Source organism: Drosophila eugracilis, unplaced genomic scaffold (assembly GCF_018153835.1).
Source record: "Drosophila eugracilis isolate 14026-0451.02 unplaced genomic scaffold, ASM1815383v1 contig_440, whole genome shotgun sequence".
NCBI lineage: Eukaryota > Metazoa > Arthropoda > Insecta > Diptera > Drosophilidae > Drosophila > Drosophila eugracilis.
Window position 1 is genome coordinate 891777 of NW_024573306.1, and position 16886 is coordinate 908662.

Genomic DNA, 16886 nt, shown 5'->3' on the forward strand with positions numbered 1-16886 from the left:
GTTTTCCCTTAGGATCTGGAGAATGTTCTGCGCTCGCACTCTGAGGAATGGCTGGAGAAGATTCAGGAAATTGGCAATGAGCTAATTGACAACGAATTCATGGCCGAATCCATGCGAACGGGATATAGATGACATCGTCCAACGTTGGACTCAGCTCCAGCAGCAGGCGAAGAACCGAACCGAGCTCCTGGAACAAAAGGTCAGCGAGGCGGAGCAGTCGGAGAAGTGCATTGTGCAGTTTGAGAAGTGGCTGACCCGGGTGGATGAGATACTCAGCGAGCATCTGGAAAACGATGTGACCATTGAGGATCTGCCGGAAGATTTCCAGGTAAGAAGCGATACATTTTCCAAGAAATGACTACATTTTCGATTAATACGTGTAACAAAATGTATTTCCTTAACAGCGCTTAGCTCGCGAGTTTGTGGCCAATGAGAAAAACTTCAAAGAGATCAGCGAACTTATAGATGAGCACACGAGAAACGGCAAGGTCGGAGCTGCCAATCGCCTCCAGGAGCAGCTCAATCTGATGGAGGTTAGGTTCAAGTTCTGCCAGGCTAAGCTGAGCAAGTGCACCGCTCCACAACCTGCCTATGAATCGCGCTTGAACCGGGCCTATGCAGATCTGCGGGATGTGGAACGATCCACCTTGGTACTGGACGTAGCATCCGCTGGCCCGAATACGGTTCAGGCTCAGTACCAAAAGTGTTTGGTTAGTAGGATTTTCTTTCTGTCTTTTCGAATTTACTCATAATACTTTCTTCTCTTCATAATCCTTAGCACATTTATCGCACATTATCCGAGATAAAGGCGGAAATTGAGAGCACAATTAAAACCGGTCGCCGGGTTTGTGAGGACAGGTACACGAAATCCCCCAAGCAGCTGAGCCAGCGGATTGATGCCTTGAAGCACCTTTACAATGCCCTCGGAGAGAATGTGACCCAGTCCAAGGCATTCCTTGAGAGTCTGCTCACATTGGCGAGGCAATTAGAGGAGTGTTTCGATTCGGCTGATACCCTAATCCGACGCTTTGAGTCGCCACAGGAAGTGCACGATAGAAACTCCATACTATTGGAGTTTGAGGATGTGTTGCGAAGGTGCGAGGACCACTACAATGAGTACAGCAAGTCCTGTGACCAGAGCTGCATGGTAGAAACACGTCAGAGAATAGATGGCTTAAAGGCCACGTACCACAAGCTGACCAGTGCAGACATAATCAAGCGGCTTACCGAGATGAAGGCCACCCTGCAGAACCTGGACAATATTTCCTTGGAGACTTTAAGGTATGCTTGGTTATAGCATCTTGACATTATAGGTTTTTATTTAGTGTTTATAATTTTAAAAAACTGAACTTCTTGTAACTTCTTAACTCAATGTCGAACTAAGATTGATATAGCAATTTAGCAAACATAATACTAGATTAAGACCATTAAGCCTTCTCGTTTTAAGGATGTAGTAAACCCCTAATCTATTTCTTCACCTAGTAATTACAATCTTATTGCAGGGCAATGGAGCATGACCTGAAGGAGATAAATGTGCCCTCGAATCCGGAAATTGAGAAATTGCAGCAGCAAGTAATTGCAATTGTCGTGGTGAGTCGGACGGAGCTAGCAAACAAATCCCCTTAATTACGCCAAGCTTCCTCTCTTCCGCTCTGCAATGTCCTTTCTTTTTCCACCTGTACATAATATATGCTTTGCCATCCTTTCATTTTTCCTCATTCTGTGCTTGCTATCGGGTTTCCAGTTCCTGCTTTTCATTCATTTTTCGTCTTTATTTGCTTACCTCACATTTCGCTTTTACATCGGAGTCAGCTCACCACTTCCACTTCCACTTCTCATTTGCCATTACCATTTCGAGTCTGATTCTACTCGGACACCTTTTGGCCCGGCTCAAAGCGAATGGGTTTCCAGTTTCCCTCTGCTTTTACTCTTCTTCCTTCTGTTTCACATCATTGCTTCGACATCATTTGATTTATCAGAATGTACAGTTTGATTTAATGCGGAATCATTTCAAATTTAAATCGTAGTCAACAGCAAGGAAAATGGGATTCGAATTAGATTTCTAAAAATAAATTGGTTTTGTCGAAGAAAAGTTTGTGTCAAATCAAGAAACGAGAGGATTTGAATTAAACTCCTAAAAATAGGAATAGTTTTAACCCAACAAACCATTGCTCCTCTAACTTATTTACCAAATTCCTAAAATTAAATTTAACTTAGCAAAAATAAGAGGCTTAAACCAACTTTAAATATGTTTATATGTCTAAAAATAAAAATATAGTAATAAAATATAAATTTTTAATCCTATTAACTTTGAAAATCTAATTAATCAATCTAAAAAGCTAAAATCTGTAAAAAAAATATTAATAAAATTCCTTACCCTTCCCAATGCCAGAAACTGCTACTTACCATCTTTATTTTACTCAACCCATCATTGTTTTTATTTTTGCCAATTTCATAAACCATTAAATAATCTCTCCACCAAAAGCTAATCCAGATCCAACAACATTTACCCGTGTTGGTAAATGGCCAAAACCATCAAATCTACCATACATCACCCCAGCTAAAGAATAAACCATTATTATAAATATTAAATAATATAAAAACCAGAAATCACCGTATCACTAGAGCTCTACGGGGTCTAACTTTGGTGTCATTTTCACGCTTCCAACTTGTTAATGTTTAGAGTTTTATTACTTGGTCCCCCCTCTAATTGTTGTTGTGGCGTTTTGATTGGTTGTGGCTGCGTCAAATGTCCAAACCATAAATTACCCAAAAAACAACATAAACGTTATCCTTCCAAACCACCGCTCACCACCACCACCAATAATAAAATATAAAAAAATCCACCAAAAACCACCGCTCACCACCAAAACCAACGCTAATAAATGGCCACTGCTTTTTTAAACGGAGAATTTGTACCTAAATGTAAAAATATATCTATATAGGAGGGCTTCATGGGCTTTCAGAAATGCATTTGTTTAGTTTTTCGAAAGGCTACAGATTTTTGTAATTTATACCGAACTATGCATTTATCATGTAGGATGTGTTGAAAACGCGTTTCAATGAAGCCACAACGCTTGCCGCTAGAAATACGAATTCTCCAGAAAATGATGATACGGAAATTGTTATTGTCAGCGATACGGTGAGACAACGACGTGCCAGGACACCTCAGTCAGGGGAATCTCCTTCATCTGCCAATACCAGTACCTCAGAGTCTCCAACCAAGGGTGTGGAGAACGCCCCAGAGACGCTTGGCGACCAGGTCCTGCCGGATCTTCTGCCACCTCAAACATTCCGCCTAGCGGAGTCTAGCACTCTCTTCTCACAGATATCCCTAAATCCTGAAAAGATTTCAAAAACTCCACCACCAAAACCTGTGAAAACCAAACGAAAGGCTCCCACTTCCCCTGCCCAGGTGGTGGAGATCAAGGTCAAGAATATCCAAAATGATAAGATGTCGGTGCAGAATATTGATCTGGAACCACAGCAGGGAGAAATCGTAGACACCGTCAATATCCTGGAGAGTGTAGAACCTTTTGTACCCGAATATGTGGAGACTGTGCAGATTGTGGATCTCTCGGAGGACTCTGATTCTTCAGTTAGAGTTGATAGCCAAGGAAAGGAAGTTCGACGATCCAAAAGCAAGCATTCCCTAAATGATTCACCACTGCCCAAGGTCTCAGACAATGAAGATTCGGCGGAACAGGAAGAGGATCTTCTGCGTCCTTCAGCTGAGAATACTAGCACACCTTTCCTGAGAGTGGAGAAGCACCGAATCTCCTTTGATGAGAAACGCAAGCGGGTAGCCAACGAGCGTGATATCCTGCGTGATTCCGAGGAAGAAGAACCCAAAACACCAGATACTCCCCGGACACCACAAGTCTCCAAACCGAAACGTTGGCGACAACTCCAACCGGAAATGGACGCCCTGGAACCCGAGTCACCTGGTCGCGATAGTTTTTATAGTCCCGACAAAGAATCTGGTTTCGATGCTGAACCTCTCGTGTTTTCAGACGATGAGGATATTCCGCGTTTCTCGCTGGAAATGACACCAACCTTTGACTCCGATAGTGATACGGTAATTTGGTTGAATACCCCAAACAAATGTTCTTTTATTATTGTTTAAAATTTAATTTTAACTAAACTAATATTCTATTAATTATTCCTATAGAGTCGCATTGAGACGCCATCGACCAAAAAGCCCAACCCATTCTTAAGCAAAGGTCCTCGAATCGATGCCTTCACCTACGGATGATTCAAACATAACGCTCAAAAGCCCGCTGAGCGAACAGCAGCCCCAGAATCTGGATGATCGTGTCCGGGAGTTCGATAAGCAGGCCAAGCAAATGATCTACAAACTGAAGCTTACCAAGGCCAAGATCGAGCAGTGTCATGAAAGCGAAGCGTAAGAATTTTTGTTGAACAAGTTCTCAGGGATGTATAAAAATGTATAAAAATTACCCATTTAAGGTCACACTTTATTGAATACTTCAACTTAGTTAGCTGGGCACTCTTAAAAATCTGTTACTGTAAAGTTCGCCGTAAATACCAACTTGTTACTGAACTTATTTTTAAACTAAATATAACCTAAGCTTATTACCATAAACATGAGAATATGGCTAATATTGAGTGAGTTTTTTGTATATTTTGTAATATTTTTCGCAATAATACGACAAAAAGAGGCTTTACATTTACTAAGATACATGTTAACCAAATTTTTAATAATTCAAATGTTTCAGAGAGGATCTCCGCCTGCTAATAGCTCCCGATGCGGCCACCTTGATATCCCAGGGCGACTCTTTGGTCCTGGAAACCCATGGTAAACAGGGTAGCATATCCCGCCTCGTAATGCGCACTCAAATCATATTGCGAGAACAGTTCCGGGAAGTGCAGCAAGCTAAGTATGATTGTTTCTATAAAGAACTCTTTGTAGATTCCATTTGCTTAATGAGATTATTACCCCACAGATCGAAGACCTCGGGAAGTGGGACACCAGCTCCCCCATTGGACAGCGTGAATATTGAAGAACTCGTGACCAAGGGACTGCGTCGCATCAATGTTCTCATAGAAAAGACTGTGGATCTGAAGTCTAGCAGTGATCTTGAGAAGCGTATGGAGGATATCAACGTAAGTCTCTGGCAAGTGTCCAGATTCATGCTGGCAATGTCGCCGAAAATCAAAGCTAAATTACCTGTGCGAAACTACAATTAAATAACTTTTAATTAATCGCGGCAATTAGTCATACACTTGGACATTTTTCAAAAGGCGTCACATCTTTCGTCGACGCTTGCTCGTTTTCCTTTGCCGCAAGTTAATTGCCCTCTTGAGAATTTCAATGCATACATCTATATCGACGTACATATAGGCAGTGGCCACAATGGCTAAATGGGTCCATTAGAAGACCCAAAAATAAACAAATCTGACACAGTTGCACATCTGTGTGCAGTTGGAAGGCAAAGACTGATCATGGTATTTAGTGGGTCAGAAGAGATCGTAGGAGTAAGAGAGATCTTAAGAGAATTTTGCTCAGGCTGCTGAAGATTTTGTTGATGATAATGCTTGTTCTGAAGGGTTGGAGGGATAGGATTGGTTGTCATGTTGTATTAAATTAAAAACATTTCTCTTCAGAAATTTATGATCTATTGAAACATGAAAAGTTTTAATAGCGAGTGTCTTTCTGTATAAAAAAATACATCTCTTCTTTTGCTGTTATCTTATAAACCGCATTAAGTTCACATTTTCCAAATAAGTCAAACAGAGTCATGAATAAATTGCTGTTAAATAAATAGGAGATATATAAAAAAGTTGTGACAGCTTTTTGAGTATTTTCCATTTCCAAAGCTGTGACACATTTACCAAAAAAAAGCTGGCAAAAGTGAAACTTTTTATTCCCTAGATGCTAGTGCAGCATATGATGAATCTAATATTTTCAACAAGTTCCATCCCTAGACGGTAAAGTCATTAATCACTGCAATCATTTGTTGTTTATTTTTATATATTTTATTTATTCGGTTTTTTGTTTGATTTTATGGCACCAGCGAGCATGGCGACAAACGCCAGTGATTCTAAAAAAGCCGAAAAATGAAATCAAAAATAGAAAACATTTTGTGTTTTCCGAGAGGGAACAGAGACGCGAAAAACAAGAGAGCAATGTTTTGGGGAAAAACGAAAAGAAACATTTGAGGGAAACTAATTTGAAAGAGGGGCAAACATGTAAACTCTTCTCTTTGCCGGCGAATTGAGGGCTTTTGTTTTTATTCCAACCATATTTTTTGTTTGTGCCACTTTAGTCGCGTACCGTCTCGTTGGGCAAGCGGTTGCCGAGCTTTAAAATCTTTTTATATTTTTCGATGTGTGTTCGCCGTTCCTTTTGTTGACCCGGTGATTGATTGTAAATTTGCGGAAATTTCAGTTTGGCGCGCGAAGTGAAAATTCGGCAGGACTCTGTCCGCTGCAACTACTGCAACAGTTTGCATCGCGCTACATTGACGACCCACAAATGCAATTTTGTTGGTTGACAAACGCCGTCAAAGAGGTGGTAGGGTTTTTCACTATCCACACCCCAATATCCTCCCTGCAGTCCAGCTTCATTTGTTCTTTTCCCGGAGAGAGAGTCCCTGCATGATTGCAGTTGAAATTGAATTCCTTTCGCCGTTGGCTGCTCCTCTCCCAAGCGGTGGCCATTTTGTTCGCCCGTGTATGTTCGTTTGTTTCGACTTCCGTTTCCGCTTAAAGCATGCCATTTGTTCACCTTTCTCAAGAGTATCGAATGCAATTTATATATATGTATATACATACGTTCACTTTTTTATGTTTTTTACTGAGTACTTAAAGTCGATTAAATTTTCAGTTGATTTTCTGTTAAGTGAAGTTTGCTAAAAGGAATTTAAATCGAAAATTACGTAAAAAATGGGTTTCTCTTCTTTTCTTCTTTTCTTTTTTGTAATTTCTTTAACATAAAGTATCATTATTAAATATTATATTTAATATAATTATTTGGCACTTGAGTAAACTGCATAGTTATTTTTAGAAAACCGCTTTGTTTCATAAATCATTTACTATACGAATTTCAAAATCTCAAAATGACAAGTGATGAGTCTTAGCAACAGTGGAAAGTCTTCTATGAAAAACATAAACAAGACGCAATTCTTAATAAATAAATAAAATAACATTAGACTTGAACAGAAAAGTTATAGTTGATTATACCAAATAAAAATATATTTTAATTCCATTACAATTTTCATCATATTCCCCCTCCTGGTATCACCTGTACTTTCATCGTTTAAAATTCTTTCACCCATTGCAGGAGCGGCACGACGATTTACAGGTGATTGTCAGCGCCATTGGCAAGAACGCCCAGATGCCGAAGGTCACGCCCCTCATGATGAACGAAATTGAAAAGGTTTGCCCACACACATCCACACACTTTTCTGCCAATTGAACTCTTACATTCCGAATGGTTTGCCCTTTTCCAGACGAAAAACAATTTGATAGCTCATGCGGATTCCATTGAGCTCTCGTTGACGGAACTGAGAAATGGCCCCCGAATTTCCAATGGCAAGGAGCGACCAGATGCATCTAGTAGCCCCGCCATCAGCTGTCGTTCTGGTAAGCTGTTGGCCCACTCAATTGTTTGTAATAGTTTTTATATATCGGAAGCTTAGCTGGATCGCTTCCTAACCTAGGCCAATGTTCTTGTTGATTGCCAGCAAGTTGGATTGGCTTCAATTGTTTGGTTTACGCTTGAGTTGACTGCTTAAATGTAGACAAGCTGTCAAAGTTGACTTGGTCGAGTGGCCAAACTTAAAGGATGAGGATTAGTCGAGGGTGTTTATGTTGGCAGGAAAAGTATTTTATATCGTAAAGTGCTGATAGCAGTTGGTAATTTAATAAAATTTATTTTGTGGGCAATTTATAATTTATTAATGATAAAACTATGATAACATACCCTTATTTAATGTAAGGGCAGTAATGTAATTACCGAAAATGCCATATCAGAAACTTAAATTCATTTTATCGCCTACAAATATTAAATTTATATATCAGATTAATTACTTTCTATAATTGCATAAAAACATATGTTAGTTGTTCATTTCAATTTTTTTTTTTTTCTTTCCCATTATAAATCGTATTAAAATTCTAGTGTTTAATTCTACGCAAAAATTTTCAATTATTGAAATTTAATAACCTTTGCAATCATCTAGTGTCTGTACTTTTGCTGGCTAAATCATTTTAAACATTGGACGAGCAAAAACTTGAAACGAATGTGTATATGTAAAAAGCAAAAACTCTTGAAACAGCACGTACAAGTTTGCTATTTTTTCTGCGCTGTAATTTTGTTTTTGCAGTTTTATTTGAACTATGTATTGATTTACTTTTTAGCGGTTCAAATTTTGATATGAAACTTAAAAAGGAAGCTTTCATTGGAATCCCACTTGGTAAAAGTTTTTCATTGATATTGATCTATATATTATTTTTAAAATTATTAAGACCGCAGCCCCTTTTTTTTCTAGCCTACTCCACTTCCGTTTTTTGTTTATATTTTTATAGGGAAAAAGGGCAGCCAGAGATAGCTGGCAAATGTGCCATGTCAATGGCACTTTTGACATTTATGTGAATGTTTTCGGTGTTGACTTACCCAGTGGGAGATGGGTGGGTGGCATTTCCCCCTCATGTTGTAGACCCCTTTTCTTGTTTTCGTAACAGATGCAGACATATGTTTTTGAATATTTTGCATGTTTTCGAAGTTGGAGAGAAGAAAGCATAACATTTTCAAGAACATTTTACTCTTTAAATGATAATCATAAAATAAATATTAACACAATTTTAATGCAGAAAGCCTTTTAACTTTTATTTCATAATCTTCTAACATATACTGAGTCAAATAGGCTGACCAAAAATTTTCACAATTCAATCTCGAAATACTTTGAATGAACTCAGAAATCTTGCTTTTCAACTAGCAAGACTGCTAAAGCTTAAAATATTTTGGTTACCTCAACATTCATGCTAGTTAAGTTACCGGAAATCCTTGTAGCTGACGGGTTTTTGGTCCTTGTTAGTATTAATTATTGATCCCGATGGACTCGTTAATTCAGATCCGCGGCTAAGTAACCGAGTCATGGTAACCTGATTGTTGGATATTTTTATCAGGCCCTGGGATTTCATATATTTCTCCATTTCCATTTTTGCCTTCTGCGCGAAATGCGCACTCTTGTCGGAAAACTCGTAGCTCTCCATTGGTGATGCCATCATCACATTACTCATTTTTCTACCTTGTTTTGCAATGGTAAACTCGCCCTCGTTGAATAACCGTCGTCGTTCTGCGAAACTTAACAGAGGCTTCTTTAGATTCAAAGATGACGAACTCTCTGAGGCATCGAAATCCATTTTGGTCAAGCGAGAACTCAACCTCTTACTGACCATTTCTCCAATTGGCGGAGAGTCCTCCTCGTGAGGTGGCGAGTCAAAATTGTGGACAGCTGTTGATAGAAGGACTTTCTTTTTCTTGGACTTTCGTACGGACCGGTGGATTTGCTGGCTTAGGATCTGGAGGCAGCTTAAGCTGCTCATTTATATCGGTCAGGCGACGAGCTAGCATCTTTGCGTTCAGAGCCACGCCTTTGTTTGGATGAGGTGTGCCGACAGACAGCATTTCCTTGTAAGTTTCTTTGGCTTGCGAGAAGCGACGAAAAACGTTGACCTGGCGGTTGAAAAATATACAAATAATTTCATTATTTATATAAAAACCATTTTTTGTATAAAAAATTTTAAAGTTCCTAACTGAAGAAGAATTTGAGAACAAATTAATATTAACTTTCACGTTGAACTATAAAATATAGTTCGTAAGATACTCTAAAAAACGTCCTTTCATTGCAAAACATACTTTTGCGTTATTAATGCTTGAATGCTGGGAATCCATATCGCTGAAACTAGGGCTTTGGTCCAATTTTACCGAGGTGTTTGAAGACGTTCGTCTTCTCTCGTAATCTCGGCGCATTGTTAGCCGAGCCTTTAGTAAAGTGGCATCGATTCCTGGTTGGGCTCGTGGAAATGGAGTTGAACTTTTATTCGTCGATCGCATTAGTCCATAGTCCCTGGTTGAAATAGGTAATTGTTCGGTGGCACGAAATTTTAGTTTGCTTATCTTCGGTAATCCAAGGAGAATATTCTTTTTCGCCAACGAAGTGTTAAGCTTGGGCTTAATGTCTTCATTTTGTGATTTCTGCATGATTTTCGCGTTTTAGTTATAAAAATGTTGATTTTTGAGTTGTTTTATTTTTGGTGTAAGTGTTTTGTTGTGTCTTATTGTATTATTTCAGTTTTAGTTTCTTTTTCTCGAGGAATTTCCTTTAAAAATGACAAATACAAACATGAATATTGGATGTGTAATTTGAATTGTTCGCGGACAGAAGCTAGTCGCTAATAAACTATGTTTAGTGTTGCGGAAATCCAATAGGTGTCGCTCTATCAAACATGTAGATGTCAAAAGTTAAGAACTAAATGTTAAACTAATAAAATATTAAAATACAATTTAAAATTAAATTAAAATAATTTCTTAAAGTAATATGTTAAATTAAATATTTCTGTAATGTAAAGAACATTTACAATGAGTTTTGGTTTTGTTATTGGGAATTCGAGGCTTTTTTGTAGCTTTTCTGCCGAGTTTCTTCTAAACTTTTTCTTAGCTTTTCGTTTTGGCCGTTTTAATCAGCTGTTGGCCACAAACAAGGAAACATTTTAAAATAAATCGTTCAGCGGCAAGGAAGTAAACAAGTCGCCAAAGTGGAAGTGATTATATTAAGGATTTTTTAGGAATCGAAAGTGTTTAGAAAACTTTAGTTATTTTAAAGATATGTTACAAATATTTAATGGGAAGTGATAAATGTATAACAGTAATTAAAAAATGCATTAAAAAGCCAAACAGTTATTTGCCCTTCAAACAAATATTCAAAAAATTTTTTTTAAAGAAGTAATTAAACAGCGAAATCGGTTAAACAATATTTTTAACTTAATGTGTAATTACAAAATTAACCTAAAAAGTGGATTTTAAACAATCTTAAACTGTGTGAAATAAACAACTTTTTAAATTTTGTAGACTTTCTCAAAATGAATGCCAAAAAATAATAAATATTAATGGCTGTTTACCGGATTACTTTTGGGTAAATAAAAGCGTAACGATTTTCCCAAAATAAATACCCATTTAAAAACCCATCAAGGTCATAATTCATACAAAATGAAAACTTTAAAACGACTTTCCTTTCCGCCAAAATGTCACTGTGATTGTCTTAAAGTCCTTTTTTTTTTACTTTCTCCAAAGGAAAGGAGGAAGGAAGACGGTTCTCAGTTGAGTGACAACTGAAAGGCAGTTTGGGGAAGAAGGAGTCCAGAATTTCACGCTTTCTTTGGCTTTTAATGAATTATGACATTTTCCTGGTAGAGCCCGTTTACTTTTAACGATAGAAGTGGGCGTGTAAAGAGAAGAAAAATGAGGGAAATGTTATCAGTGCTTTTCCTTTTCTGTGTGTTTTATTTTCTGTTTTATTTTTTTTATTTTATATATTTTCTACCACTTTGCACCTGTACAGTGAATGCCCCAAAAGGGGTGTGTGTGTGTTTGGGTGTGTGGAGCCTACCATGGGAACATTCATCAGAATGAGTGAAAAGAAATTTTACACTTAACGTGTTTCCACTGCTACTTCACCGTGTTTTCATGCCAGGTGTGTGATTGTGTGGTTGTCAGCGATGTTATTATTCCTTTCTGCTTTTTTTTTTATTCCATTCCAACGGAAAATATATGCACTGGTAAAAACGATCTTCTAGCAAAACCTAAGCATGCATTTACTTGAAAAATATTGAAAGTATTTAAAGGCCTTTGAAGAACATTATTGGCTTGAATGTTGAGACTGACAACCATCCTTTTAAAACTTTAACATTTCCCTATATTTCTCGAGCTAATACAAATTTTTTAAACATTTTTCCCAGTGCATATATTTGCTTAACAGCTTCTTGGGAGCTTGGAACTCGCATTCATTCAGTCGCTCACTCACTGAAAATGCTTTCAGACGCCTCAACTTGACACGGCCTGCCTTCGGTGTCCCATGTCCGATGAATCCCATTGGCGGTGGTGGCCAGGACAGTTTTAGCTGTCCTCCTTGGACTTGGCATTTGTCGCCCAAATCCCCTGTCCTTGCAGACCAGCCTAATCCTGCGAATCCTGGACACTGCGAAAACTACAAAACCAAAACAGTACGAAAAAAAAGAAGACAAGAAAAAAGCCAATGTGTCCCTTCTTTTTCGGTTTAGTTTAGTTTGTTTTGGTTTTGTTTTCACGGATTATTGGCAAACTCAGGCCTTGTGAAACTTTCATAACTGTCAGAAGGGCCTCCCTTTTGTCCTCCCAACCCACCTGCTCCCTTTTCTTCTTTTCTTGCTTTCCTCCTTTCGGTTCCTTTGCTCTGCGCCTACTTAAGCTTTTCTTTACATTTTCCTTTCGACTCTTTTTACTCAAGTATTTCAAGTGTTTCCCCGTTGCTTTTTCAAGTTCTGAAATATTTGCACCATGGTTTCCTCTGAATGGGTTGCAATTGAAAATTGCCATTTAATAGAAGAACGTTGAAGGGAAAGCTGTGTGAAAATAATGCAAGGGGATCGAACTCGGGTGCGAGGGGTTAGAATAATATTATTATATGTGCTGCACTCCTCTCGAGCTTAGTTCATTGTTATACGTTGTCATTGCTTTGACATCAGTTCAAGATTCTTCTGGAGGTTACAGAGGGTGATAAAATGTTTATTTAATGGTTTAAGCAAATGCGATTTTTATGCGTTTAAGGGCTTTAAATTTTCTTAAGAATGCAAAAAGTGTGAAGAAAAGTACTTTGATTGTGGAAGTTTCACGGATTTATTTCGAAAGGAGATTTTTGAATTATTACCACCCAAAAATGATTAATATTTCCCGTAACAAACTGAAATAGTTTAAGTTAAGTTTTAAAATTTATATTAGATTTTCATTCTCTCATCTCTCACCCACCCCACTGTGCATCCATCAACCAAGATACTTGAAACTTTTGCTTCATTGAAATAGTTTTTCATTTACTTGCCTTTTGCTGAAATGTGCAACAAAGTCAAGAGAGAGAGGAGGACAAGAGTGGTAAGAAACACCAGAAAGAATGAAAGAAAAATAGTAGATAAATGTAAAAAAGGGAGGAGGAGGAAAATTTAGAATTCAATATGCAGAGCTATACAGTGACCCCGATAAGTATGCCACCAAGTAATGGTCAGTCAGGCAGAGTGAAAACCGCAGCTGGTGCTGTTTAATGAGTAGCCCCATCATCAGCAGTGACACACAATCCTGTGTGTGTGTGTGTGTGAATGTGGGTCTGGTTAAAAGGACACGCTAATTAGCAAGAAGTCTTCTTCTACGCTTCGTGTTTTCTCCTTTTTTTCTTTCTTTTTCCAAACCCATTTCAATTTGTCCCATTTTTTTTCCCTGTTGCAGAATACAATAACGAGCCGAGCGGTACTGGAGCGTTGGCCGGCAGCTTCGATAAGTCAGTCCTGCAAATTTCCGACTGGCTGACTTGGGAACAAAACATGATCAAGATACAGAGCGTGCTCGTCGACGATGGCGATGCAGTGCGACTGGCCATCGAGAAGCAGGAGGTGCGTAGCCTGAAACACACCCATCCTTGGTCCACACCCATATCCACTTTATCATATCTTCCCTTCTTTTATTTTTTCGTTTTTCCTTCACAGAAAGTTCTGCGTGAATTGAAAATGAAAAAGCCGCAGCTCAACGAACTGGTTCATACGGCGGAAGTGCTCAAAGGCGACGTGAAACGCCAGCAATTGCAGGAGAAAGGTGAGTCCTTTCGGGGGTCTTTCACTTAATGGGTAGATTGGGGTTTTCTGGGGTCATTGATTGAGATATTCTGATGATTTTATGGTGAAATATACCTTTTAAGCAGTCATATATTCACTTGGCTTCGTTTTAGAAGCCATATGAATCTTAATTATATCTTAAATGAAAAGCTATTCCTCCCTTATGAACTTTATAATCTAAGCTTTCTCTACAATCTCCAAATACCAATTATCTCATGAGACATAATTAATTTGATTAGCCTCACTTAATTACGCCACTGAGGAAGCATTAGCCAAATAGTTTTTCATCTCCTCAATTTGCGAGTGTATTTTCGAATCTCAATTAATTTTCGAACGAGATTGTGCAAATTGGCTCACATATGGAAATTTCATTAGGCCTTGTTAGCCGTTGTGTCTCTGCTGCTGCTGCCAAGGGGATTCCAGTTTGCTGATGTCAGTGAAACACGGATCCATTTCCTTTTGCAGCCAAAACGCCCAGTGACCCCCCTTCTTGCCTGCCCCCCTCACAAAAACCAGAAATCACTACGGTGCAAACAAATTTCCGCCGGGCGAGACAAAATGCATGCATAGATATGGTGGGGGAAAATGGAAAAGCAGGGAAAGCGGGCAAGAGGGGAATAGCGAGACATATGAGTTTTGTAGCGAAAACAGCAACAGACACCAACGGATGGCCACTTAAAATTGCTAGCTCAGTCAGGGGAATGTTTTTGAAGGGGGTTTCCAGAGTCGGAGGAGGTTAGAGGTTAGGGGCATTGTGGTTAAGGGGGACGAGGACTGTCAACATTTGCATAACGGGGCCGTGAACCTCGGTAGCCGGTTCCGATTCAAAAAACTCCTCTTTAAATTGTCTGCCTCAAAACAATGTCACACACACACACACACCCACTCACAGAAAAACTCACACAAAGACCAGAAAAGTATAAAGACGATGGACAAAAGAGAAAGAGTACCGCGTGCTTGTTAAACAAATGATTGCATACTTTCAGGTCGTGGTGAGTCCTGCAGTTTGACAGCCACTGAACTAAGAGCATATTCGCTCTTTGGAGAGAATTCTTTCCTTGCTCTTTTATTATTTGCCTTTTTCTCTGCGGAATTTTAATGTGGCAGTTGAGCAAGCGGCATGCAACATTTATGCCAGTTGACATTTAATTGACAAGCGAGGCAGCCTGCGGGGGAAATGGGAAAAGCATCCAGCTCAGCCCAGCCGGATGCTAACTGAAATATTTTTATGCTCTTTGGGACTGGAGTGGGATTTTCCAGGGGCTGAGAATGTTGATGAGTTGGGGGAGTTGGCTGCACTGCTTGTTACACATTATTATGATGTTTGGTTTGTCATAAACATTTGTAGCTTGTCCGCCACGTTCTCCCATCTCCTGGCCATTTGTACGTGCATTTCAGCCTTATTTTCCCCTGCTGCATAGAAGTGTTTTTGTGTGTGTGGGTGGCGTTGGTGTTTCAGGCGGGTAGCCATCTGTTTGGGCCCTTTGTAATGGAGATGCCAACAGTTGCTTGCACTAAGTTTTATTCTCGTTTTTTTCTGGCCTCCTGTATGCCGTGCAGTTGCACATACTTTATGCCATTGTTTGAATTTTGAAACTTCATATTTAGAAGGATTAAATAAGGGAAAATGTTGATTAGTGTAAAGTTGTTAGCATTTGTTACAAGTTAATGCAGCTGAAATCTATTTTTACATATTTTTAAAGTCAATCTTGTAGTTTACACATTTTTAAATCTTAGAGTTTCAAAGTAAAAAAAATATTAACAATTAAGTTATATACTAATCTAAATTATATACTTATTTACATTTTTAAATAATGTATATAATTTCTCTTAGTTAAACTTAATATTAAGTTTTACTTTTAAACATTCTTTAAGTAGTTTTAGTTTACTAGAATAGAGCATTTCTAAATTTTTTAAAGGTTTTTCCGTACTTACCGGTTGCCATCAGCGGTTGGCAGAAAGCCAAAACCGAAAATTTGGCCATTCGTCTGGCATTGTATTTCAATTTGGTCTTCAAAAACAGTTTAGGATTTCCCAGGGAAAAAGAGGTCATAGCCAGGCCTAGTTTATTATCTGTAAGTGGGGGTGGGGGCTGGAAAAGTTGTTGGAAATGAAGCAAAGCGCGCCAATTAATTACGTATTTTGTAAAGTGAAGCTTAATTAAGCCATTATTCATTATCTCGTTCGCTGTTTTTGCCCTTTCTCTTTCGCCACCGTCTAGCTGCACCTTATTTTTGCCTTCTTCTTTTTTTTTTGGGCCAGAAGTCGCACAAACTTTTTGCCAACCCAAATGACCCCAAAGTCCTTATCATAAATAAAATGCCAACCCACAAGGAGTGTATGTGTATGGGTGTCTGAGTATAGAATGTGTGTGTGTGTGCGTTGAGGTTGGCTCGTAAATCTGTCTTTGACATGCAATTTCAGTGCAGCGGCTGTTGCTGCAACTTGGCCAACAACAGCCACAACAGCAAGTCTCCCTCCAACCGACAACAACTCACTGCGAGCCATATTATCTGAAAGGACAACGCACTCAGTTGGCCAAGCACAGGCTCAGTGGCTCTCCTCCCCTCCGCCCCCCTTTCAACTTTTCAACCCAACCACCCCCTTTTTCTTGTGTTTTGGCGCTATACACGCCCGCTTCACGCCATTACACGCTTTAATAGGCCTTCCCCCTTATTTTACCTCCCCCTTAAAAAAGGCAGTCCTCCCCTTCCTCTAGCAGTTGCAGAAAACCCCCTTCTTTATCTAAAGTTGGCTCTCCCCTTGTTCGGGCGCTTTCTTTTCAATGGTTTGGCATAGCTTCCTGGCATGTGTCTGCGCTTTCAAGAAGTTCGTTGCTTTTGATACCCTACTTTAAGGTGGTAGTTAACATGGCTTTTTGAATAAGATAAAACCAAAAGGTAGTATAAAAGAATATTTTAAAAAGTTAAGAGAAAAAGGATAAATGGGTACATGAATTAATTTCTATTTATAAGTGAAAATATTTCTGTCCATTCAGAAGTGAAACT

At 38.9% G+C, this 16886-nt stretch overlaps 2 protein-coding genes across 2 annotated transcripts in view; one reads left to right on the forward strand and one right to left on the reverse strand.

Annotated features, from left to right (window-relative positions):
- LOC108117087 (dystrophin, isoforms A/C/F/G/H) overlaps positions 1-16886 on the forward strand; it is a 143230-nt gene that overhangs the window by 22050 nt on the left and 104294 nt on the right. The window contains 14 exon segments of the mRNA XM_017229266.2: positions 13-117; positions 119-328; positions 405-710; positions 779-1281; positions 1503-1590; positions 3041-4078; positions 4172-4219; positions 4221-4405; positions 4740-4901; positions 4968-5127; positions 7307-7402; positions 7476-7608; positions 13496-13659; positions 13753-13858. Coding sequence (XP_017084755.2) covers positions 13-117; positions 119-328; positions 405-710; positions 779-1281; positions 1503-1590; positions 3041-4078; positions 4172-4219; positions 4221-4405; positions 4740-4901; positions 4968-5127; positions 7307-7402; positions 7476-7608; positions 13496-13659; positions 13753-13858 — 3304 coding nt within the window.
- LOC108117088 lies at positions 8808-10326 on the reverse strand. Its single transcript, XM_017229286.2, is given in 3 exon segments — positions 8808-9505; positions 9507-9700; positions 9884-10326. Coding segments are annotated over 3 exon segments (1029 nt in total). The 5' UTR covers positions 10229-10326; the 3' UTR covers positions 8808-9015.